The sequence below is a fragment of the Octopus bimaculoides genome, chromosome 11 (assembly GCF_046866305.1).
Source record: "Octopus bimaculoides isolate indiv1 chromosome 11, ASM4686630v1, whole genome shotgun sequence".
NCBI lineage: Eukaryota > Metazoa > Mollusca > Cephalopoda > Octopoda > Octopodidae > Octopus > Octopus bimaculoides.
Genome location: NC_142938.1, coordinates 55,628,106 through 55,647,881, shown reverse-complemented (window position 1 = coordinate 55,647,881; position 19,776 = coordinate 55,628,106). Strand labels below are relative to the sequence as shown.

The 19,776-nt window shown below is 33.9% G+C and overlaps 1 protein-coding gene across 24 annotated transcripts in view; it reads right to left on the bottom strand.

Annotated features, from left to right (window-relative positions):
* The window catches only part of LOC106881761 (uncharacterized), a 135,538-nt gene that overhangs the window by 37,431 nt on the left and 78,331 nt on the right, over positions 1–19,776 (bottom strand). For 13 of the 24 annotated variants that reach the window (XM_052971825.2, XM_089360065.1, XM_089360066.1 and 10 more), the window contains exons 1-2: positions 14,792–14,860; positions 5,297–5,389 (exon numbers count right to left, since the gene is read on the bottom strand). The exons of 1 other annotated variant lie outside the window; for it this stretch is intronic. In XM_052971825.2, the coding sequence (XP_052827785.2) occupies positions 5,297–5,389; positions 14,792–14,845 (147 nt within the window). In that variant the 5' untranslated portion in view covers positions 14,846–14,860. Of the gene's footprint in view, positions 1–5,296; positions 5,521–14,791; positions 14,861–17,585; positions 17,856–19,776 lie in introns of those variants that run through there. 10 more of the 24 variants (XM_089360081.1, XM_089360076.1, XM_089360084.1 and 7 more) reach the window with 4 other exon arrangements.

Sequence of the window (19,776 nt, the reverse complement as noted above, 5' to 3'; positions counted from 1 at the left end):
ACCCCAGGACTTATTTTCATTTTTAAGTCAATCACTTATTCTAGTGGATCCTTTTGCTGAACTGCTAAGTTACAGGGATATAAATATGTCAACAGAGGTTGTTGAGTAATGGTGGGGGACAAACACAGGCACAAAGTCACACACACACACACACGTGTGTGTGTGTGTATATATATATATTATATTTATTCAGGTAAAAAATTACTCCTAAGGGAATTGTTCCCTAGGTTTCCAGTTTCTTTTATCATACATTATTTATGAATCTGTCTATCCGTATGAATGTATTTAAGCAAAAATTTCATTATAAGAGATAATTCATTAAATGAAATTTAATGAATTATCTCTTACAATGATATTTTTGCTATATATATTTATGTATATATATATATATATATATATGATGGGCTTCTTTCAGTTTCTGTCAACGAAATCCACTCACAAGGCTTTGGTCAGCCCGAGTTTATAGTAGAAGACACTTGCCCAAGGAGCCATGCAGTGGGACGAAACCTGGAACAATGTGGTTGGAAGTAAACTTCTTACTACACAGCCATGCTTGCACCTACTTATTTATTTTTGTTTAGTAACATATTTATAGGAAGAAGAGCAGCACACATGATACTTTTCAGGGTTACTATAACATGTAAAAAGGAAGATGTCTTCAGAGTGAATATCTGGCCCCATTGTCTATAACAGAATGGTCTCTGCTGAAGGTAGCCAAGGTTCAGATGGCAGTATTAAACTGTGTCATGTGATGGCAGTGTGATTGATGAAACAAGAAGTCTAGGAGAAATGCATCAGACAGAAGATGGATCTCGACACCATCTTTCATATTCTTTGGCTCATCTTTATTAAGTTCAGTTGTTCCAGAAAATTCTCAGAGATCATCTACCTAATCACAATGGTATAATTGGACAGGTGCTAACTAACTTTAAACCATCTACATATTGTGTCCTTGAGCAAGACACTTTATTTCACATTACTTCAGTCCACTCAGCTGGCAAAAATGAGTTAGCTGTACCTGTATTTCAGAGAGCCAGCCTTGTCACATTCTGTGTCATGCAGAATCTCCTTCAGAACTACGTTAAGGGTATGCATGCTTGTGGAGTATTCAGCCATCTGCATGTTAATTTCACAAGTAGGGTGTTTTGTTGATCAAAATAACATTCATCATTGTAACCGACAGAGTACCACATAAGCCCAAGTTACGTAATCTCAGTTCAGCACTAGAGATCTAAAATGCAAACTCTTACAAAAAAAAAGTTGTCAGTTTGAAATATTCTATATACCTATTTCGTTATTGCCCACAAGGGGCTAAACATAGAGGGAACAAACAAGAACAGACAAACGGATTAAGTCGATTACATCGACCCCAGTGCGTAACTGGTACTTAATTTATCAACCCCGAAAGGATGAAAGGCAAAGTCGACCTCGGCGGAATTTGAACTCAGAACGTAATGACACACGGAATACGGCTAAGCATTTCGCCCGGCGTGCCAACGATTCTGCCAGCTCGCCGCCTATATTCTATATACCCTCTGTGATGAACATCCATTGGTAGTACAGTATGACAAAGTTGGAGTCAATGAATAGGTGAAGACTTATGAGTCATGAGCATCAAAGCAGTGATTTTGAGAGATCAACATCAGTAGTCTGGCCATGCTTTTTGAACTGCTAGAATGTTCCTTTCAAGGAATGAAAAAAATACCTAATGAGTCTGAAAAACTATATCAAAGACCAAACTAGTTGCAAGCTTCTACCAATGACAAAACTAAGAGCATGCAACTATGTAACAGGCAGTCAGCTACTTGGAATAGACTTGTCGAAGAAGATTCATCAATGCCAATCAGAATTAAAAGTCTGCAGTAAAGTTTCTTGTAGTAATCTTCATGTTATCTCCATTGGTCCTACTTACGGCTTATACCTTGAGTATGTGTGCCAAGTTTGAATCTACCAAAGTGGTTGGTAGATGCTAATTTCATCTTATGAATAGCCCACCAAATATTTATACATGCATATTTACAGATCCACATCTGCCCATCCATCCATCCATTAGTACAGGTTTTCTTTAATATATTTAAAATTAAAAATGAAAAATCCTATCATGTTAATATATTCTAAAACTGACACTTTTAAATCTTGAAAACATGTCAAAAAAAAAAAAAATGCCAAGAACATGATATACATATAACATTTCAAGCTTGTCACACTCACCAAGAATATATTTTAAAATGATCTACAAGGGGAATATCTGAAAGCAAAGGCTGTCTGTGAGCATGTACGTGTAAAATGTATTCAAATGGTCTGTTGCAAGTACAATTTTATGTCTAGGACATTGTTGTGTTGATAAACTGTGGATATTTAGGTATACACCAATATATGGCAATATATTAAGTAGAAGGATTACTGAATCAGAAAAACTTTAAAATTTCAAAGATAGGAACAAATGAGACATTGAGGAAGCAATCTTCATACATTTGGGTTGTCTCATTTTCAGCAGGTGTAAGAAGCACAAATAAGTGTTAATTCTGCCCCTTCATAATCTCTATTGCCCTTTCAAAAATCCCCTTTTCACTCAATTTAATTCCAAAACACTTTGTATCAGCTACCTTTCTCTCTCTTATGTCTTCTAACCCCTGTTGATTGCAGAGTCAAAACCACAAAAACTGCTAGGTTGTCTAGAATGTCAATACAAAATTAGAAGAAAAAAAAATGTTACTGAATAAGATGTCATTATAAAAGGTAATTCTCTGCATACAAACGAGAAAAATGGTCAAATAAAACAAGCAGTTTCAGTGGAGAAAATAAAATCATGCAGAAAATAGTTATTGTTTAACTCTTTAGGATTAAGATCTCTTTGTCAAATGTAATACTTATTTATTCACTTTGTTTTGAATTAATCATGTGTTATCTTGTAGCTTCAAGATTTCAATGGTGTGTTTGTATATTTTAACAATGACATTGTAAGGTAGGTGTGAGAGATTGGATCTGGTCAGTTTTAACATAAAACAGGTAGACTATTTGGGCCAGATATGACTGGATTAAATGCTAAAGGGTCAATAGATGAAAATACTTGATTTTTCAAATTTTAAAGTTCATTAGTAATAACAGTTAAATCTGGGATATAAGTATTAATAAACCCAAAATAAAACATATTTAAAAAAATAATAAAATCAACATGCTGGTTAATGTTTATAAAAGTAGCAAAAACATAAAATATGCATTCATGCATATTATTTAAACTTCATAAAGTTTTAATTTTTTTAATTTATATCAACATACATATATTAAGCGATACTGTTTTATCACAAAAATTATATGCCATCATAATAAATATTTTTGACGAACATTTGTCCACAATATTTTACATGAATGCATGTTTACAACATGGGCAAGGAATTCTCTAAAAGATTAAAATCTTGGGAATTACCATATTTGATGGTATACAGACCCCCCCCCCCCCCCCAATGTCTCAAAAACATCATCTCAGGTCCTAAATGCAAAGGTGGGCCTCCCATAAGTTTAATGAGTATGTCCTGCAGGCCAATGCATATTACACAGCTTCTTCCATTCAGTTAACCAAAGTAAATGGGGGCAGCAGTTTAAAAGAAATAAGGATCAAATATAATTTATTTTATAAGCATTAATGTAGAATTTTTGTCAGTTTGTGATGTATCTTAGGAGGGTCATTATGCCAATAATAAAGACATGCACTGGTCGTAGTTAACTTTTTCAATATCTATTTGTCAATTGGTTAACCAATTAACTAATCAATTATTTGATTAAGCATTCAGTTTGATTAATCAATCAAACAGTTATGCTTGTGAAAGCCCTTTTGTTGTTGTTCGCAACCTCACCAAAGACATGCCCTTTCTGCATCAAATTAGCTTCAGGTCTGTCTGTCTACTTAATACACATTATCTTAGGGGAGAATGCTACATACAATTATTTTATATCTTACTTTCTCTGTTGTCATACATTGGCTACAACATCAGGAACTGAGTACTTGTAAAGGGTTCTAGCCCTCCTAGATAGATCAGGAACTATGTTTCACATATGTTCCATTTGGATTTTATTTTCTATAGCTGATGCCCTTCCTATCACTGATGATTTTACAGAGAGTTACTGGGGGGCAATTTATCATAGCATCAGATAATATAAAGCCACAAAATAATTTGCTAAATAAACATAATTACTTTTCCTAAATATTAGTTTTCCTTATGTCTACCTAAGACCATTAAGCAGCAAATTATTTACTGCAGCACATCTACTTACATCTCTGTATTTTATGCTCTCAATTTTTAAAATTTTATTTCATTGCCTCTGAATCCTTTTTCCATGATAGAATTGTTAAAATATATATCATTTGCCTGTTGTAGAAATGTATCACTTCACAGAAGAGTAATCAGCATTAGAAATAATTCTGAAGTTTAAGACATCAGTTTCTAAACCGAACAGTTAAAAATTGCAAAACTACCCAGAAGTGATAGAATGAGATAGAAATGTTACATAGATCCTGCTGAGATTTATCTAGAAATGATTATCTTGCTTACAATAACTGGTCACCAGGGCAGACCTCATACTTGAACAATCTCATTAAAAATGATGAAAATGAAAGATCTAATTTTCAACTAAAGACAATTATGTAGAGTGAATATCAACAATTCACAGAGTAAATTGGAAACCTTAGAATAGTAACTCCAACAGGGAATTGAAACAAGGTAATAGATACAGTTCACCAATTCCTCTATTATAGAAAGAAAGAAATAAAGAAAGAAAGATGGATGGATGGATGGATGGATAGAAAACTCAACACATTAATGCTTCACAGAGATTTACATAGCTAAAACTAGAACAGATAACTGTATTAATAGGGAATCTTAATCAGTAATGTAAAAGATATTCTGGAACATTCCTCACAAATAAGAAAGAATCATTACGAAAAATCTAATAAAAACCAGAATCATTATCAAAAACATTTAATAAATAATGGTTCCAAATCTGAGCACGAAACCAGTAGTTTTGAGAGGAGGGGTTCAGTCGATACCACTGGCCCTAATATTTGATTGGTATTTCATTTTATTGATCCTGAAGGGATAAGGGTCAAAGTTAGCCTCAGTGGAATTTAAACTCAGAAGATAAAAAGCTAGAAGTGCTAAGCATTTTGTTGTTCAACTTGCTTATGGTTTTGCCAGCTTGCAGCCTCATCCAATATCTTATCAATAATCTAAGTAATTCATTGATACCTTATAGCAACTAAATAAACCTTTACAATGAACTCATAGAAGGGAATACATACCAAAGACTTTGGTCGTTCTTTGACTCTGTTACCTGGGCCTTTGCCACGTGCAGGTGGTTTTGGTCTCCTTTTCACTTCCAATTCAGAAAGAATCTGAAAAATTCAAATTTGAAGATGAGATGAAGAAACAATTCAAGCCACGAATATTTTACCTGAGATTCAATATCCAACAATACTGAGTTATACATTTTTTTAAAAATAACGATTTCCCACTTTTCTTTGTACTGTAACCAAGGTAATTATTAGTACATTGCATGTTTCAAATAAATAATGTTTCAAAGTCATTAGCATATATAAGAAGGAAATCACATTTGCTAAAAGTTGTTTAACCTCTTTTAAATAAAAATGGGTAACGTTTAAGTAATTTAATTTCTGGAATCTTCTCTTAAAAGATTTATTTTAAACAGAAAATTAACTAAATGTATATTTTGTAAACTCCCACCCTATGCATGCATGCATGAATGTATGTATGTATATGCATATGTGTGCACATGTGTGCATTACACACACACACACACACACACACAAAATCTGCCAGAAGATAATATTCATTTAGACACCTTACTGGATATTCCTAAATTATAACTCAAAAACAGAGGAGATAAAGCAACAAAAAATTTTTTAAGTCAATTTGATACAAGATTGGAATAACTGCAACAATAATTAAAACAATGCTGACATTTAGATTCATGAGTTCCATTCATAAAGTGTTCATTAACCACAGCAACATAACTCAAACAACAATCAAAAGTGTATGTACCAAACAATGAACTTTTATTCTGATAGAAATATTTTTCTATTTCCAAATCAGTTTATTCTTATTTCAGTTTCATTATCTTATGTTATAGAAGAGAAATAGGTTATTTCTACACTTAACTCTTTGGCATATAAGCTGGTCATATCTGGTCTAAATAGTCTACCTGTTTTATATGCAAACCAGCCAGATCTGATCCCTCACATTTACCCTACACTGTCATTCTACAAATCAACAATCCCATTGTCAAAATCTCAAAGCTACAAGATAATGCATGGTTAATTTAAAGCAATGTGAATAAAAAAAATTTAAATTTGACAGAGTAATCTGAATGCTAAAGGATTAAAGTTAATTTTAAATTTCGTTTTTGTATTTGGTTTGCAAGATTCTTTATATGAATTTGTGTGTTGAAGCATATTTTGTTGCCTGGGGAGAGTCATTCTGTTTCAATGCCATATTAATTAACACACTCACCGGTTCAATTTCCACTCATTTATTATTTTTCTTCTAAAATTTTCGTTGCTTCTTGCAACCTCTTCAATAGTTGTTGACTATATTCTATTGAAGTATATTTCAAAAACATTTTTAAATGAACTTTTTATGCATCTGAAAAACTGATTAGATGCCTGCTCTTTAGATGAGAACTTGTTGAAAGTAAGGCTGCTCTAGTACACACAACCTTCTTGCAATACAGATTCCTGCCGTGGGTAACAGTTTTTATATAACTCATTTTCCTTCTCCTAAGGGAAAACATACTTTTCCTATAGGGAATATAGAAGTCAAAATTACAAGCTCATAAAAATACTTAATACATATATTTATAAGAAATTAAAATGACAAGACAATAAGAAATTGTCATGAACTTCATTAGCTTACAGCTGTTTCTGCTACAAGATGCAATGCACTCACTGTTGAATGCTTGTGTATCACCCTGTAGCTTCATCAGAGCTTTGTAAACGAAGTTGAATTTTCTTATTCCTTATCATTCTAATTTCTTATTACTGCTCTGTACTCAACTAACGCTTTGCTCTGAAGCATATGCAGAGTTCCAGCACCAGGTTATTAGTGTAGCTATGCCTAAGTATAATAACAATAATAATATAGATAAATAGATAGATAGACAGACAGGTGTACAAAACAACTGAACACATTCCATATAGTTTATATTTATTAGTATTGACATTGATTCATAACTCATTACTTAAAGTTTCAAACTGTAGATATATACGTATATGTACATCTACACACACACACGTCTAAGTTTGTGTGCATGCATAAATATTATATCTCATCATCATCGTCATTTTAATGTCCACTTTTCCATGCTGACTTGGGCTAGGCAAATTTTTTATCCCTGGATGTCTTCCTGTTGCCAACCCTTACCTGTTTCCAAGTAAGGTAATATTTCCCCATGGATGGACATGTTTCCACAGAATATTGGAAACAAAGGTGAAGCATGTTTACAACTATCACATGATGACAGAAGAAGGATATACATACATGTGTTAATATATAGGTATACACACACACACACACACACACACACACACACACACATAAATGTATCCATACATATATATATAGACAAAAATACATACATACATATTACACACACACATATATATATTTAGACACACACACACCTATGTATGATGGGCTACTTTCAGTTTGTGTCAACCAAATCCATTCAGAAGGTTTTGGTTGGGTCCCGGAGCTATAATAGTAGTCTAGATGAAATTGCCCTTCAATTGTTTAACAGTATTGTCAGAGTACACTTGTAGAAAGAGGTCCATTGTATTTCATTTTCCTTATTTGCTGTAAAATATTTCATCTTCAGGTGAACTGTCATTTCAATTCTGTCTTCCATTCACATACTTATTTCCAAGCCAAGAAAAGCTAGAGTAAATTGACAGGATCCTCCCATCTAACTATTCATAGAGCATAGCAGCGTCTATTCAATGGGGCAAAGTCTCACATTTTGTTTTTTTAAACAATACTGAAAAAGGAGAGGCCCTTGCACTTTCTCAGCTCTGCTGGATATAGCATTCAGTGACTTAAGAATAAGATGGTTGTCTAAGTCTGACTAAGAAGCTTTCTTTTTAACTCGCAGAAACTTTAGATAAGAATTTTACCATAGGCAGAGGCGTGGCTGTGTGGTAAGAAGTTTGCTTCCCAACCTACATGGTTCCAGGTTCAGTCCCACTGCATAGCACCTTGGGCAAATGTCTTCTACTTTAGCCTCAGGATGATCAAAGCCTTGAGTGGATTTAGCAAATAGAAACTGAAAGAAGCCCGTTGTGTGTGTGTGTGTGTGTGTGTGTGTGTGTGAATGTCTGTCCTCCACCACCACTTGATAACTGGTGTTGGTTTGTTTACGTCTCAGTAACTTAGCAGTTGGCAAAAGAGACTGACAGAATAAGTGCCAGGCTTAAAAACATATAAGTACTGGGGTTGATTCATTCAACTAAAATTTCTTCAAGGCAGTGCCCCAACATGGCCACAGTCTAATGACTGAAACAAGTAATAAATATAAAATAAAAGATGCATATTTAACATCAAATTGCTTTACCAGCCAACTCACCAGTACTCTACATCAATAATCAATCACGAACAATTACTCCTTTATCTACCTACCATGGACCAATCATAAAAGTAGAATATCTCTTAATACTGAATTACTTGGCAAACAGACTTAAAGCTATTTCAGGTAGTTGGAATGTTCACTTGGTCAGTGGCAAAAACGAAACAAGATGCTACAAGGTGATTGTATTGTGGTGCTAAAAAGAGCGGAAGCACAAGTAGTATACAGGAGACATTAATGGTCTTATCATAACTTGATAAGGTTAAGAACTACAGCAGCCTTGCCAAGTACAAAATGGATTTAAGCAAAAACTTTAAAATCAAAGATTAGTAAGTAAGCCACATAACTGCCGTTATTTAATGCCTAAATTTCCATGCTGACATAGGTTGGACTGTTTGACAATAACTGATGAGCCTAAAGACTACATCATACTCCAGCATCTGCTTTGGCAAGGTTTCTAAAGCTGGATGCCCTTTACTAATGCCAACCAGTTTCCAGCATGGTTTGGGTGTGTTTTTTGTATCTCTAGCGCCAGTGAGATCACCATGCAGCTCACAAGTCTGCAATACCCAAGGAGGGAGGGTTCATCCTTAAGACGGAGGTTAAGGTATGGGAGAAGAGGCTGGGGTAGCTCCACCTTTCCATGTTTGCAAGGTTCAGGCAGATTCTCTACAACCAGATGCTCTTCTTGTCACCGACCCTCACCTATTTCCATAATAGCGAACAATGTCACCTGTATAATGATGATGTTTCTTTACCATCACATGATGCTGAGACAACAGTAATCGCAAACACATGCTTTCTTACACACATACACATACACACACACATAGACAATGAGATTCTTTCAGTTCCCATCCACCAAATTCACTTAAAAGGCTTTACTCAGCGTACGGCTATAGTAGAAGACACTTGCCCAAGATGCCATGCAGTGGGACTGAACTCAAGATCACATGGTTGGGAATCAAGCTTTTTAACTGCACAGCCACACCTACACTAAGAAAATACTTTAAGACAAAACATGTGATGCTCCATATTTGTTGAATAGGGGTTTGCTTCACTTCAACCACACATTGAAAGAGAACCTTAGACATATGCAGAAACAATTCCACCTCGGCAGATCTGCAAGAAGACTCAAAACACCAGTATGGCTACAAATCATTGTAATACTAAGACATGCCTTACCAGCTATATAAACTACACATGCATGCACTCTATAAGGTTTTCTTACAAGATCTACTACTAGGTTAGCATTGAGCATGCTTTCCCCCAAGATCCTAACATCATATTGCTGTTTCCTCAGAATCAATTAATCACAATATGAAAGCAATACAAATATAGAAACAACCCACATGAAACATGGCATCAACTAAGGGAACTCACACACACATTATATGGAAAACCTGACTGTGTGAGTGGTCAAGTTCTAAACTTATAGTCAGCCTTCCAGAAAGTATAGTACATCAGACATAAAATAATATAGCACTTTCCTTTTGGTTATCACCACATGTATAAGAGGTCAGTGCAACATATTTACACTTCATAACAAATGAAATTTCTTATCAGGTGTCAAACTAATATGACTATGTAACCCTGTATGGGTTAAGGTACTTTTAGCAAATATACTTTGGCTGTTTTTTCTGTATATCATAATAGCAAACTCTATCAAGACCTCATGTAAGCTCAAACCCGTACAGATAGTTCAATGCACAACTTGTAATGCCACGAACTGGCATATGATTCTAAAGTTACACTCCACAGCAAAACTACATGTTTAAAATATTAAAATAAATATCTGTAAAGCAAATAATGTGTGTATGTGTGTAAAACAGTAATTAGAAAGCCACAGCAACGTAGTTGGGAATAAATCAAATATAAATACAAACAAATAGACTTTTTGCATTGAAATATTTAATAACCCTGATATCTCAACTACAAGTATGTACATATATACATACACACACACACACACACACAGAGGTTGTGATAGGTATTTGAGGACAATTACCATTTAATGTTCTCTTCAAACAAATTAAAAGCTTTATAATGTTTCAGATCCCTTATGGCAGATAGAATGCTAACACAAGAAATGGAAAGACATGCAGCCTGAAATCATTGTTGCACTATGTATGGAACACAACAATTTAGAAACTGCCAACTTTCTAAATTGGGCATGACCAGTACATAAAAGTTGGGATGGAACTGGAAGCTTTTGGCAGCAATGTTTCAACTGTATCAAAGAGAAACTTTCTAAGTGTTTAAACATAATAAAGACACCACAATTCATCCAACAGGTTCAAAACAATATCAATAATGATTCCGGAAAAATCAATGAGGCCCACTAAGTTGTATATACTGAGGAGAGGCCAATTCCTGTCTGCAAAGACTCAGAAAAAAAAAATATTTGATCTGTGCCAAGCAGTAACTGAAGTTTAAAAACCTTCATGATGAGAAAAACTTTAACAAAGACCAGATGGTTCTGTGCAGTTCTTTTGATGTCCCCAGAGTGATGCACACTAAGTTTCCAGTAACTGAGATGGTTTTAGGAGTGGTGTATCATGTCATGCTACCTCAAATCTTTCCACAAGGTCTTAGAATTAATGCTATTGCTAAGCCTTCAATGGATGAAGTATGGCATTAAAAGCCATATGTGTTTCAACAACACTCAGTACCTTCTCACAAAGCTCACATAACCTAAGAATAGATGTCACACAATCTTTATGATCATGTAACACCAAATTTGTGGCTTCCAAACTTACCAGATTTAAATCCCATAGACAATTACATTTGGAGCATTGTTGAAAAGGAGACTAATCAACATCTTCACAATACTATAGCTTCACTGAAGACTGTCATTGTCCAGGTGATGCCCTAAATGAATTAAGATCACTTAGTGCAGACATATTCATAGAATAATCTTTTTAAAAAAAAAAAGAAGACTTATTGAGAACATGTTCCCAAATTTTATTTTGTTTTTGCTAGATTAGAGTAGATTTATTAAATTATCAAATATGTCCTCAAATACCTCTTGCATCCAGTGTGTGTGTGTGTATGTCTGTGTGTGTGTGTGTGTACATACACACACTCACATAAGCAGTTAACTAGACTATTAAATCCATACCTGTGTTTCAAGAAAGTATCTGTACAGATATCATAAGTCGTCACTGAATGAAAAGAAAAGAAGTGGCAACAAGATGTTCAGGGAACATATTACATATGAAATCAGCAGGACAAGCCATTATCAAACCTTGCTGATGTGATGTCTGTACTTTGCAGTGAGTAAAGACTGCTGATGTTGATGGCCACTGAAATACCTCTGTGAAAGCATGGTATGGATTTAATGATCTAGTTACACACCTATGTATGAAAAGACTGCAATAATACAAAGACAAACTTCAAAACTTCAGCTCAAACTATTTTCACTGCAAAGCAATTGCATCAACAAGAGACATTCATTGAACATGAGGGTGTATTTAATCCAAACTATGGAAATTATAAGCATACAACACTTAGATATCAAGCTGAAGATGAACTGGTGACACTTAGCAATGAAATCTAGGCCCAAGATCTTCAGCTAGCAACTCTTCTAGATGCATAAACTGCAACAACAGCAAGCATTGTAAGTGGAAACTACTGCTCTAACAGCAGGTAAGCCCACCCAAATAACACTATTTCAGACAGTTAAACAAAGAAGAGAATCCCCATCAATCTATTGAAGATTGTTCCCTATTTAGTAACTCTTATCAATGTGTAGGGTGGGCGATTGGAGGGGATACTAAACTGCACCAACTAAAATTGCAAGTACAAAAAAATAACCAAGTCATTCAGAAGCAGAAAAGTTGTAAGGCTTGAAAACAGGTTAATAAACATTATACAATAGTTAAAAGCTTACGAAATAAGAAAATAATCAATTGGAAAACTGAGTTAACTGTAAAAGTAATTTATCACTAACTCTGTACTCATACATACAAAATAACTCATTATTCTGTACCCATCATCATCATCATTGTTGTCATCTTTTAAAAACCTTCCTTCATGCTGGCATGGATTGGATACTTTGACAGGATCAAGCAGGACCGAAGTCTGCATTGAGTTTGAATGTCAGTTTTGGCATAGTTTCTATGGTTTGATACCCCATCTAACACCAACCACTTTACAGTGTGCTGGTTGCTATTTTTTTCATGGCACCAGCACAAGTGAGGTCACCATGCAGGTTGCAAGACTAAGACCCCCCTTTGACTGAGCTTGACTATAGTGGAGAAGGAGGGGGCTTTATACTAGGAAATGAGGTGTTAAATTATGAGAGAAGGGAACAGAAAAGATTTCCTGCTGTAGTGGAGCTACATGAGAACTCAAAGTATACAAGAGTGGGAGTAATTGGAATGGAGCTGGAAAAAGAGATAAAATAGTGGTGATGAAGTGTCAGGGTGAGTAGAAGTCAGAGGGTACAGAAGAACAGGGGGTGTGTTGGATAGATAGAGGTTGCAATAATGTATGGCAAGAGTGAGAGATAGTGAGTGATGGGGAATGGGAGCAAATACAATGAATGAAAAACAAGTGTTGAGAGATAATGAATATAGTTGGAGGGAGGAATAGGTGATGATTGTAAAGACTGGATATGGTTGAGAGATGGAGGTAGTAAGGAGAGGAAAAGGGTGATCAATGATACATATAAGCTGGGGGAGGTAAGGGTGAGTAGGAGATGACAAACAGTACAGAAAGGGGTGAAGATCAACAGGATGATAATAATGATACAGTAGACAGAGGAAAGATGCGAGAAAGCGACATGATATGTGGTTGGTTAGATGGCAAGAGCGTAAGGGGAAAGGAAGGTGTAGTACATGGAGAGAGTGGAAGATGTATGGTGGTAGAGAAAGAGAGAAAATTTGGTGGTACAGAAAGGTGGTCAATGTAAAATATGAGTGGAGAGGGACAGTATTAAGAATGAAGGATGGATAAAGTTTATCTACAACTAACATAACTACTCAAATCACTTATCTTTTTCAATCACATCACTACAAATCAAATATTTTGATAACTAAGGATTACTTATGCCAGAAACAGCATTTCAGAGTCTAAAACATTCTAATAGGACTCACAATGGAGTATTTATCTCACATTTGCTGCAACTTGAGCCATTTTATTCAAGCTTTACTGGATCTTATCTTATTCAAGCTTTACTGGATTTTTTTCTTATTCAAGCTTTACTGGATTTTTTTCAACTTTTGGTTCATTGGTGTTCTTCATTTTTCTTTGCCTCTCCTTGATTGCTCAAAGATGATTTACACAATTTACAAATGTACTCCACCTCCAATCAAACACACTGATAACACTTAGCCTTTTGTTTCATACAGTTTCTTCTCAATAAACACTAAACTCAACACACTATGAAGTTTTTTAACCACAAAAATATAGCCTTAAGAAACCTTAATTCAAACCACACATTCTCAAAATATACTATCCTCCCTTTGTATGGAACCCTAATGTAAACCATTCATTCATGCAATAAACTACCCCTGCTCCATGGAACATGTCATTTTACTTCTGTTAGCTGAAACTTGCTTCCTACATTCTTTTAATTATCCTAATCTTTAAAAAAAAATGAAAAATTATTTTGTTGGACAGTTTTCTTGCAATCAAAAACTGAAGCTAAGCACAACACTGCATGAAACTTGTACAGAGGCTACAGCATCATATATTAAAATAAATGTCTAGGTATACCAAGACAGAAAGGGAAATGTTTGAAGTCATGGTTAAGGAGTTAAAATTCCAATATAATCTAATCCCTTTTGTATGAGCCCTTCTTTTTCATCATCTCTTATATTTGTGTGGCATACATTAAGATCAGTACAAAGTGCTTATGACCAGTATTGAGAAAACATAACACTTTACTGAGTATGTAGGGATGAAGAGATACTTTGTATAAAAGACGAGGAATAACTGGAACAGAGATTTAAAACTAACACCTGCTCCCGGTGTTTGGTTACTGATATATAAATGAAAATGTATTTTTAAGAAGTTTTAGAGAATCAAAAAAAGCAAAACAGTGGGCAGCTATAGCAATTGTGAAGGTTAGCAGTTTAAAGTTTCAAATAAAGATAAAAGATTAAAAGGAAAAAAAAAAAAAAAGAATGCTTCAATCCATTAAAAAAATATATACTTTGGAATAAAACTTCAAATCTGGTAATATCAAGCTGTCAACAGTAGGGGTCATCTAAACAAAATGAAAAAGAAAATAACAAGGAAAAAATACAAAATAAATTAATAAATTAATAAATAATAACACTAAACTGAAATAATACTATTTATAAGTATAAATAGTACTATTTATACTTAGAGAAACCCCTTTATAAAATTTTAAAAAAACAATAAAGAGTAGATAAACCCTACATATAGTAGTAGTAGTAGTAGTAGTAGTAGTAGTAGTATGGAGGTATACACTGTAACAATATGTCGCTGCACTCACCATTTGTTGGTTATTCCCTACTACTCCTGATGGATGACACCTTTCTGCCACTCAGGTGACTACACTCCAACCCATGGGTCTCTTTGGGTAGTCATTGTTGGCGAGGGCTTTATGAGGTCGGAGTGCAAATCCTAGCTCAACCTCTTTTAGTTGCCGTTTACGACATGCAGAGGAAATGTGGGGTCTATTCTTTGACATGCCAGTCCCCCACACAGCACTAGAGTAATGTGAAATGAAGTGTTTTGCTCAAGAACACAACATGCTGCCCAGTCCAGAAATCAAGCCCATGATTTGACACTCATGAGTGCAACACCCTAGCCAATAGGCCACAAGCCTTCATATATAACAAAGAGTATATACAACCCTAGATTCAATAAGCAAAAAACATTTTCACAAAACCAACATTCTTTCAAATTTCGACATAAAGCCAGCAATGTTAGTGAGAGAGGGTTCTGTTGATTACATCAGTCTCAGTGCATGACTGGTACTTTATTTTATCCACCCCAAAACAATGAATGGCAAAGCTGATCTAGGGAAGCTTTTAACACAGAATGTTAAGAGCTGGAAGAAATGCCACTAAGTATTTTGGCCATCAGGCATGGTGGTGTGCTAAGAAGCTTGCTTCCAAACCACATGTTCTGGGTTCAGTTCCAATGTGTGGCACCATGGCCAAATATCTTCTATTGTAGCTTTGGGCCAACCAAAGCCCTTCTGAGTGGATTTGGTAGACAGAAACTGATAGAAGCCCATCATATATATATATATATATATATATATATATATATATATATATATACACATACATACATACATATGTGTCTTTGTGTCTGTAACAACTGGTGTTGGTGTGTTTTCGTCCCCATAACTTAGTGGTTTGGCAATAGAGAATGACAGCATAAGTACCAGGTTTAAAAAAAAAAAGTACTGGGGGCGTTGAACCATTTGACTAAAAATTCTTCAAGGCAGTGCCCCAGCATGGCTGCAGACTCAGGACTGAAACAAGTAAAAGATACAAGATCATGCTCGCAATTCTGCCAGCTCACCAAGATTAAATACAAAACATCAACCACTGTTTAAAACTTAGTTTAGTTTCTGGGCTAAATTCACAACTTCTTCAGTATATTATTTCAAAACATTACCAATAAAAATCTCCATGAATTTTACTGCAATCACAACTAAGATCTCCTGGAACATGACTCATGGCCAAAGTGTATGAAATCTGCTTTCATTGCTCTATTCCTTCACACAATGAAGCATATTGATTAACATTTGTCATTATGCAGATTACAAAATTAATATCTTGCTTTGTGTTCTTGATCTCAGGTTAATTGTCTACACGAAAATTGATTACTATTACCATTAATAGGCTTTACTCCAGCAGAGTTAACTGAAGCTATCTCTTAAGAAAACCAAACCATTAAATAAATTTTTAAAAGGTACAAATCATCACTAAAAAAAAAAAACAATCAAGTTTTAGAAACAGCCCAACACCGGACTAAACTCAAATACATGTATATTATTCAATGCTGACACTCTGTCAGTTACAATGACAAGGGTTCTAGTAAATTCAATCAAAGGAACAACGTAGGTAGGCGAATTTCGTCAATTTCTGCAGACGAAGCAACATTCCGCAACGCGGCACCGTATTATGATAGTGCTTTAAGGAATAGTGGATTCTCTGAGAGGATCCAGTACACCCAATCTAATGCTGGCAGCAGCCCGGCACGTAGAACTAGGACTAGGAAAGTTTTGTGGTTCAACCCAGCTTTCAATATGGCCGTAAAAACGAACATAGGTAAAGAATTCTTAAAATTAATCACTAGGCACTTTCAGCCTGATCATAAGTTTTATAGAATATTTAACAGAAGAACGCTCAAGATTAGCTATTCTTGCTGCAAGAACTTCGCCTCTTTAATCAGCCAGCACAACAATAAAATAATTACCAAAAGCAATAATGCAGACCAGCTTACAAGGGCCTGTAATTGCAAAGACCCAACCTCCTGTCCGTTGGAAGGAAGATGTCTAGAAAAAGGCATCGTATATAGGGCCAAAGTCCAGATAGAAGGCTCGCATGATTATAGAACATATACGGGGGCTACAGAAAATTCTTTCAAAACCAGACTGTATTCACATAAAAATTCTTTTAGGTACCCTGAAAATAGAACAAAAACGAGCCTGGCAAAATACGTCTGGCATTTAAAGGAGAATGAAGCCCAGCCTTTCAGCGTGACATGGAGGATTTTAGGTAAAGCATCGTTATGCCCATAAGAGACCATTGAAATGTGATCTTTGTTTATTGGAAAAAATGAATATCTTGTTCCAGGATAAGAAGGCGCTTAACCAAAGACGCGAACTTTTAAACACATGTAGGCATGCGTCCAAATTTAAAATGTCTACATGTAATATTCCATATGGGTAAAATTTTGGACTATGATCGACTCCTTATAACCATTGTGCAATCTGACTATTGGATTGGTACTGAATTAGCGTTGTGAGAATTTTGTAAAGACCCCTACGTCATTTTAAGAAAACCTTCGTCTGTTATATACATAATTTTTCTTCTCCCTTGTTTTTACTTTTATTTTTATTTATTTTTTACTTTTTATTTTTTTCTATTCTATTTTTAAAAAAACGCTTTGTATTCTTTTATTCTTTTATGCATGTATTTTCGCCTGGTTTTAACCTTTATACAACCAGCGGTTTAAGAAGTTGGCTGCATATATACATTGAAATCTAATGGGTTTTTTTATGTAGATGTCTGTATAGTTAAAGCACTTACGTATTCATATACATGTACCTACGCTTGCATATGGGGCCTGGGTTCGCACTTGTGCATATGCTGTTATGATTTCGTGCGTATATTCTTTTTGTGTATACACGGTAAGGGCATATGCTTGTGTTTATTTATACATACATGCATCTATATTATTATGTGTGCGTAAGTGCGATCAGGTTCACACTCACATATACTTGTATGTGTACATGCGCATGTACAAGGTTATGATCGTAACTATTTGCGTACATATCAGCATATGTATCTATATGCGTGATGCTATATACATTTTTGTATACGCGCATATGCGCAATCTAAATTTTTCTGCACGTTCACTATATGTTCTTGCTTATTTTCTCTCCCTACTTCTTCCTTCCTATCCCCAGCCTTTCTCTCTTCTCTTTTCTTCCTTTTTTTCCATTTCTTTCTTTCTTTCTTTATTCTCTTTCTTTCTCCTTTCCCTTTTTTATGACAACTACATTCCCCCCGCCACCCCCTTTCCCATATTTAACGTTATTATAGATACGTTACTCTTTACCCCTCCACTCCATAGATTAAGATACAATTGTTGTTACCAGTGCATAGGTTTTCCATGCGCAGGCTTATATGCGTGTGTACGTATATGTGTGTAGATTTGTACTTATGTATATATCTGTGCCTTGTAAATATAGACATATATGCGTAGATTGTCTGTGCGTATGCAGCTGTATATTTCGATGTATATATTTACATGTAGATATATATATATATATGTTGTGGATAGCCTTGTATACAGACACGCTATTGTATTTTATTTTATTTTATTTTATTTTATTTTATTTTATTTTATTTTGAATGCAGCGTATGCTTTATTTTATTGATTTGATTTTAAAGCGTTAATTTGAATATATTTAATTATCTATAATATGTATTTGGAGCCCATTTTTCTATTTAAGGTTTTCTTCGATATTTTTTAATAGAGTGAATCTGTATTAAATTTATTTGGTCTGTGAATTACACATCATTGACCGTTAATTGAAACGACCAATCCATGGCCCTTATTTGAAACAACCAATCAGACGAATCCATGTGTTTTAAATTTTAAATTTTACATTACTTTCGATTGCATCGTTATCCTTCCTCCATTTCTAACAAAACTGTCCGATGAAGGGGAACGTGAAACTCAGAGTAACGGTTTTTTTGTTATATTTCTGCTGCTTTTAAATAAAGCATATTACTCTACCTCTGGTATTTGAGTACTCTTTTTTCCACCTTGTTGCACATTTCATGTGCTTACTCCGGTATATATATATATATACATATATATATATATATATATATACATATATATATATACATATATATATATATATATATATATATATACATATATATATACATATATACATACATATATACATATATATATATACATATATATATATACATATATATATATACATATATACATATATATATATACATATATATATATACATATATACATATATATATACATATATACATATATATATATACATATATACATATATATATATATATACATATATATATATACGTATATATATATATATATACGTATATATATATATATACATATATATATATATATACATATATATATATACATATATATATATATATATACATATATATATATATATACATATATATATATATATATACATATATATATATATATATACATATATATATATATATACATATATATATATAATATATACATATATATATATATATATACATATATATATATATATATATAATACATATATATATATATATATATATATACATATATATATATATATATATATATATACATATATATATATATATATACATATATATATATATATATACATATATATATATATATATATAC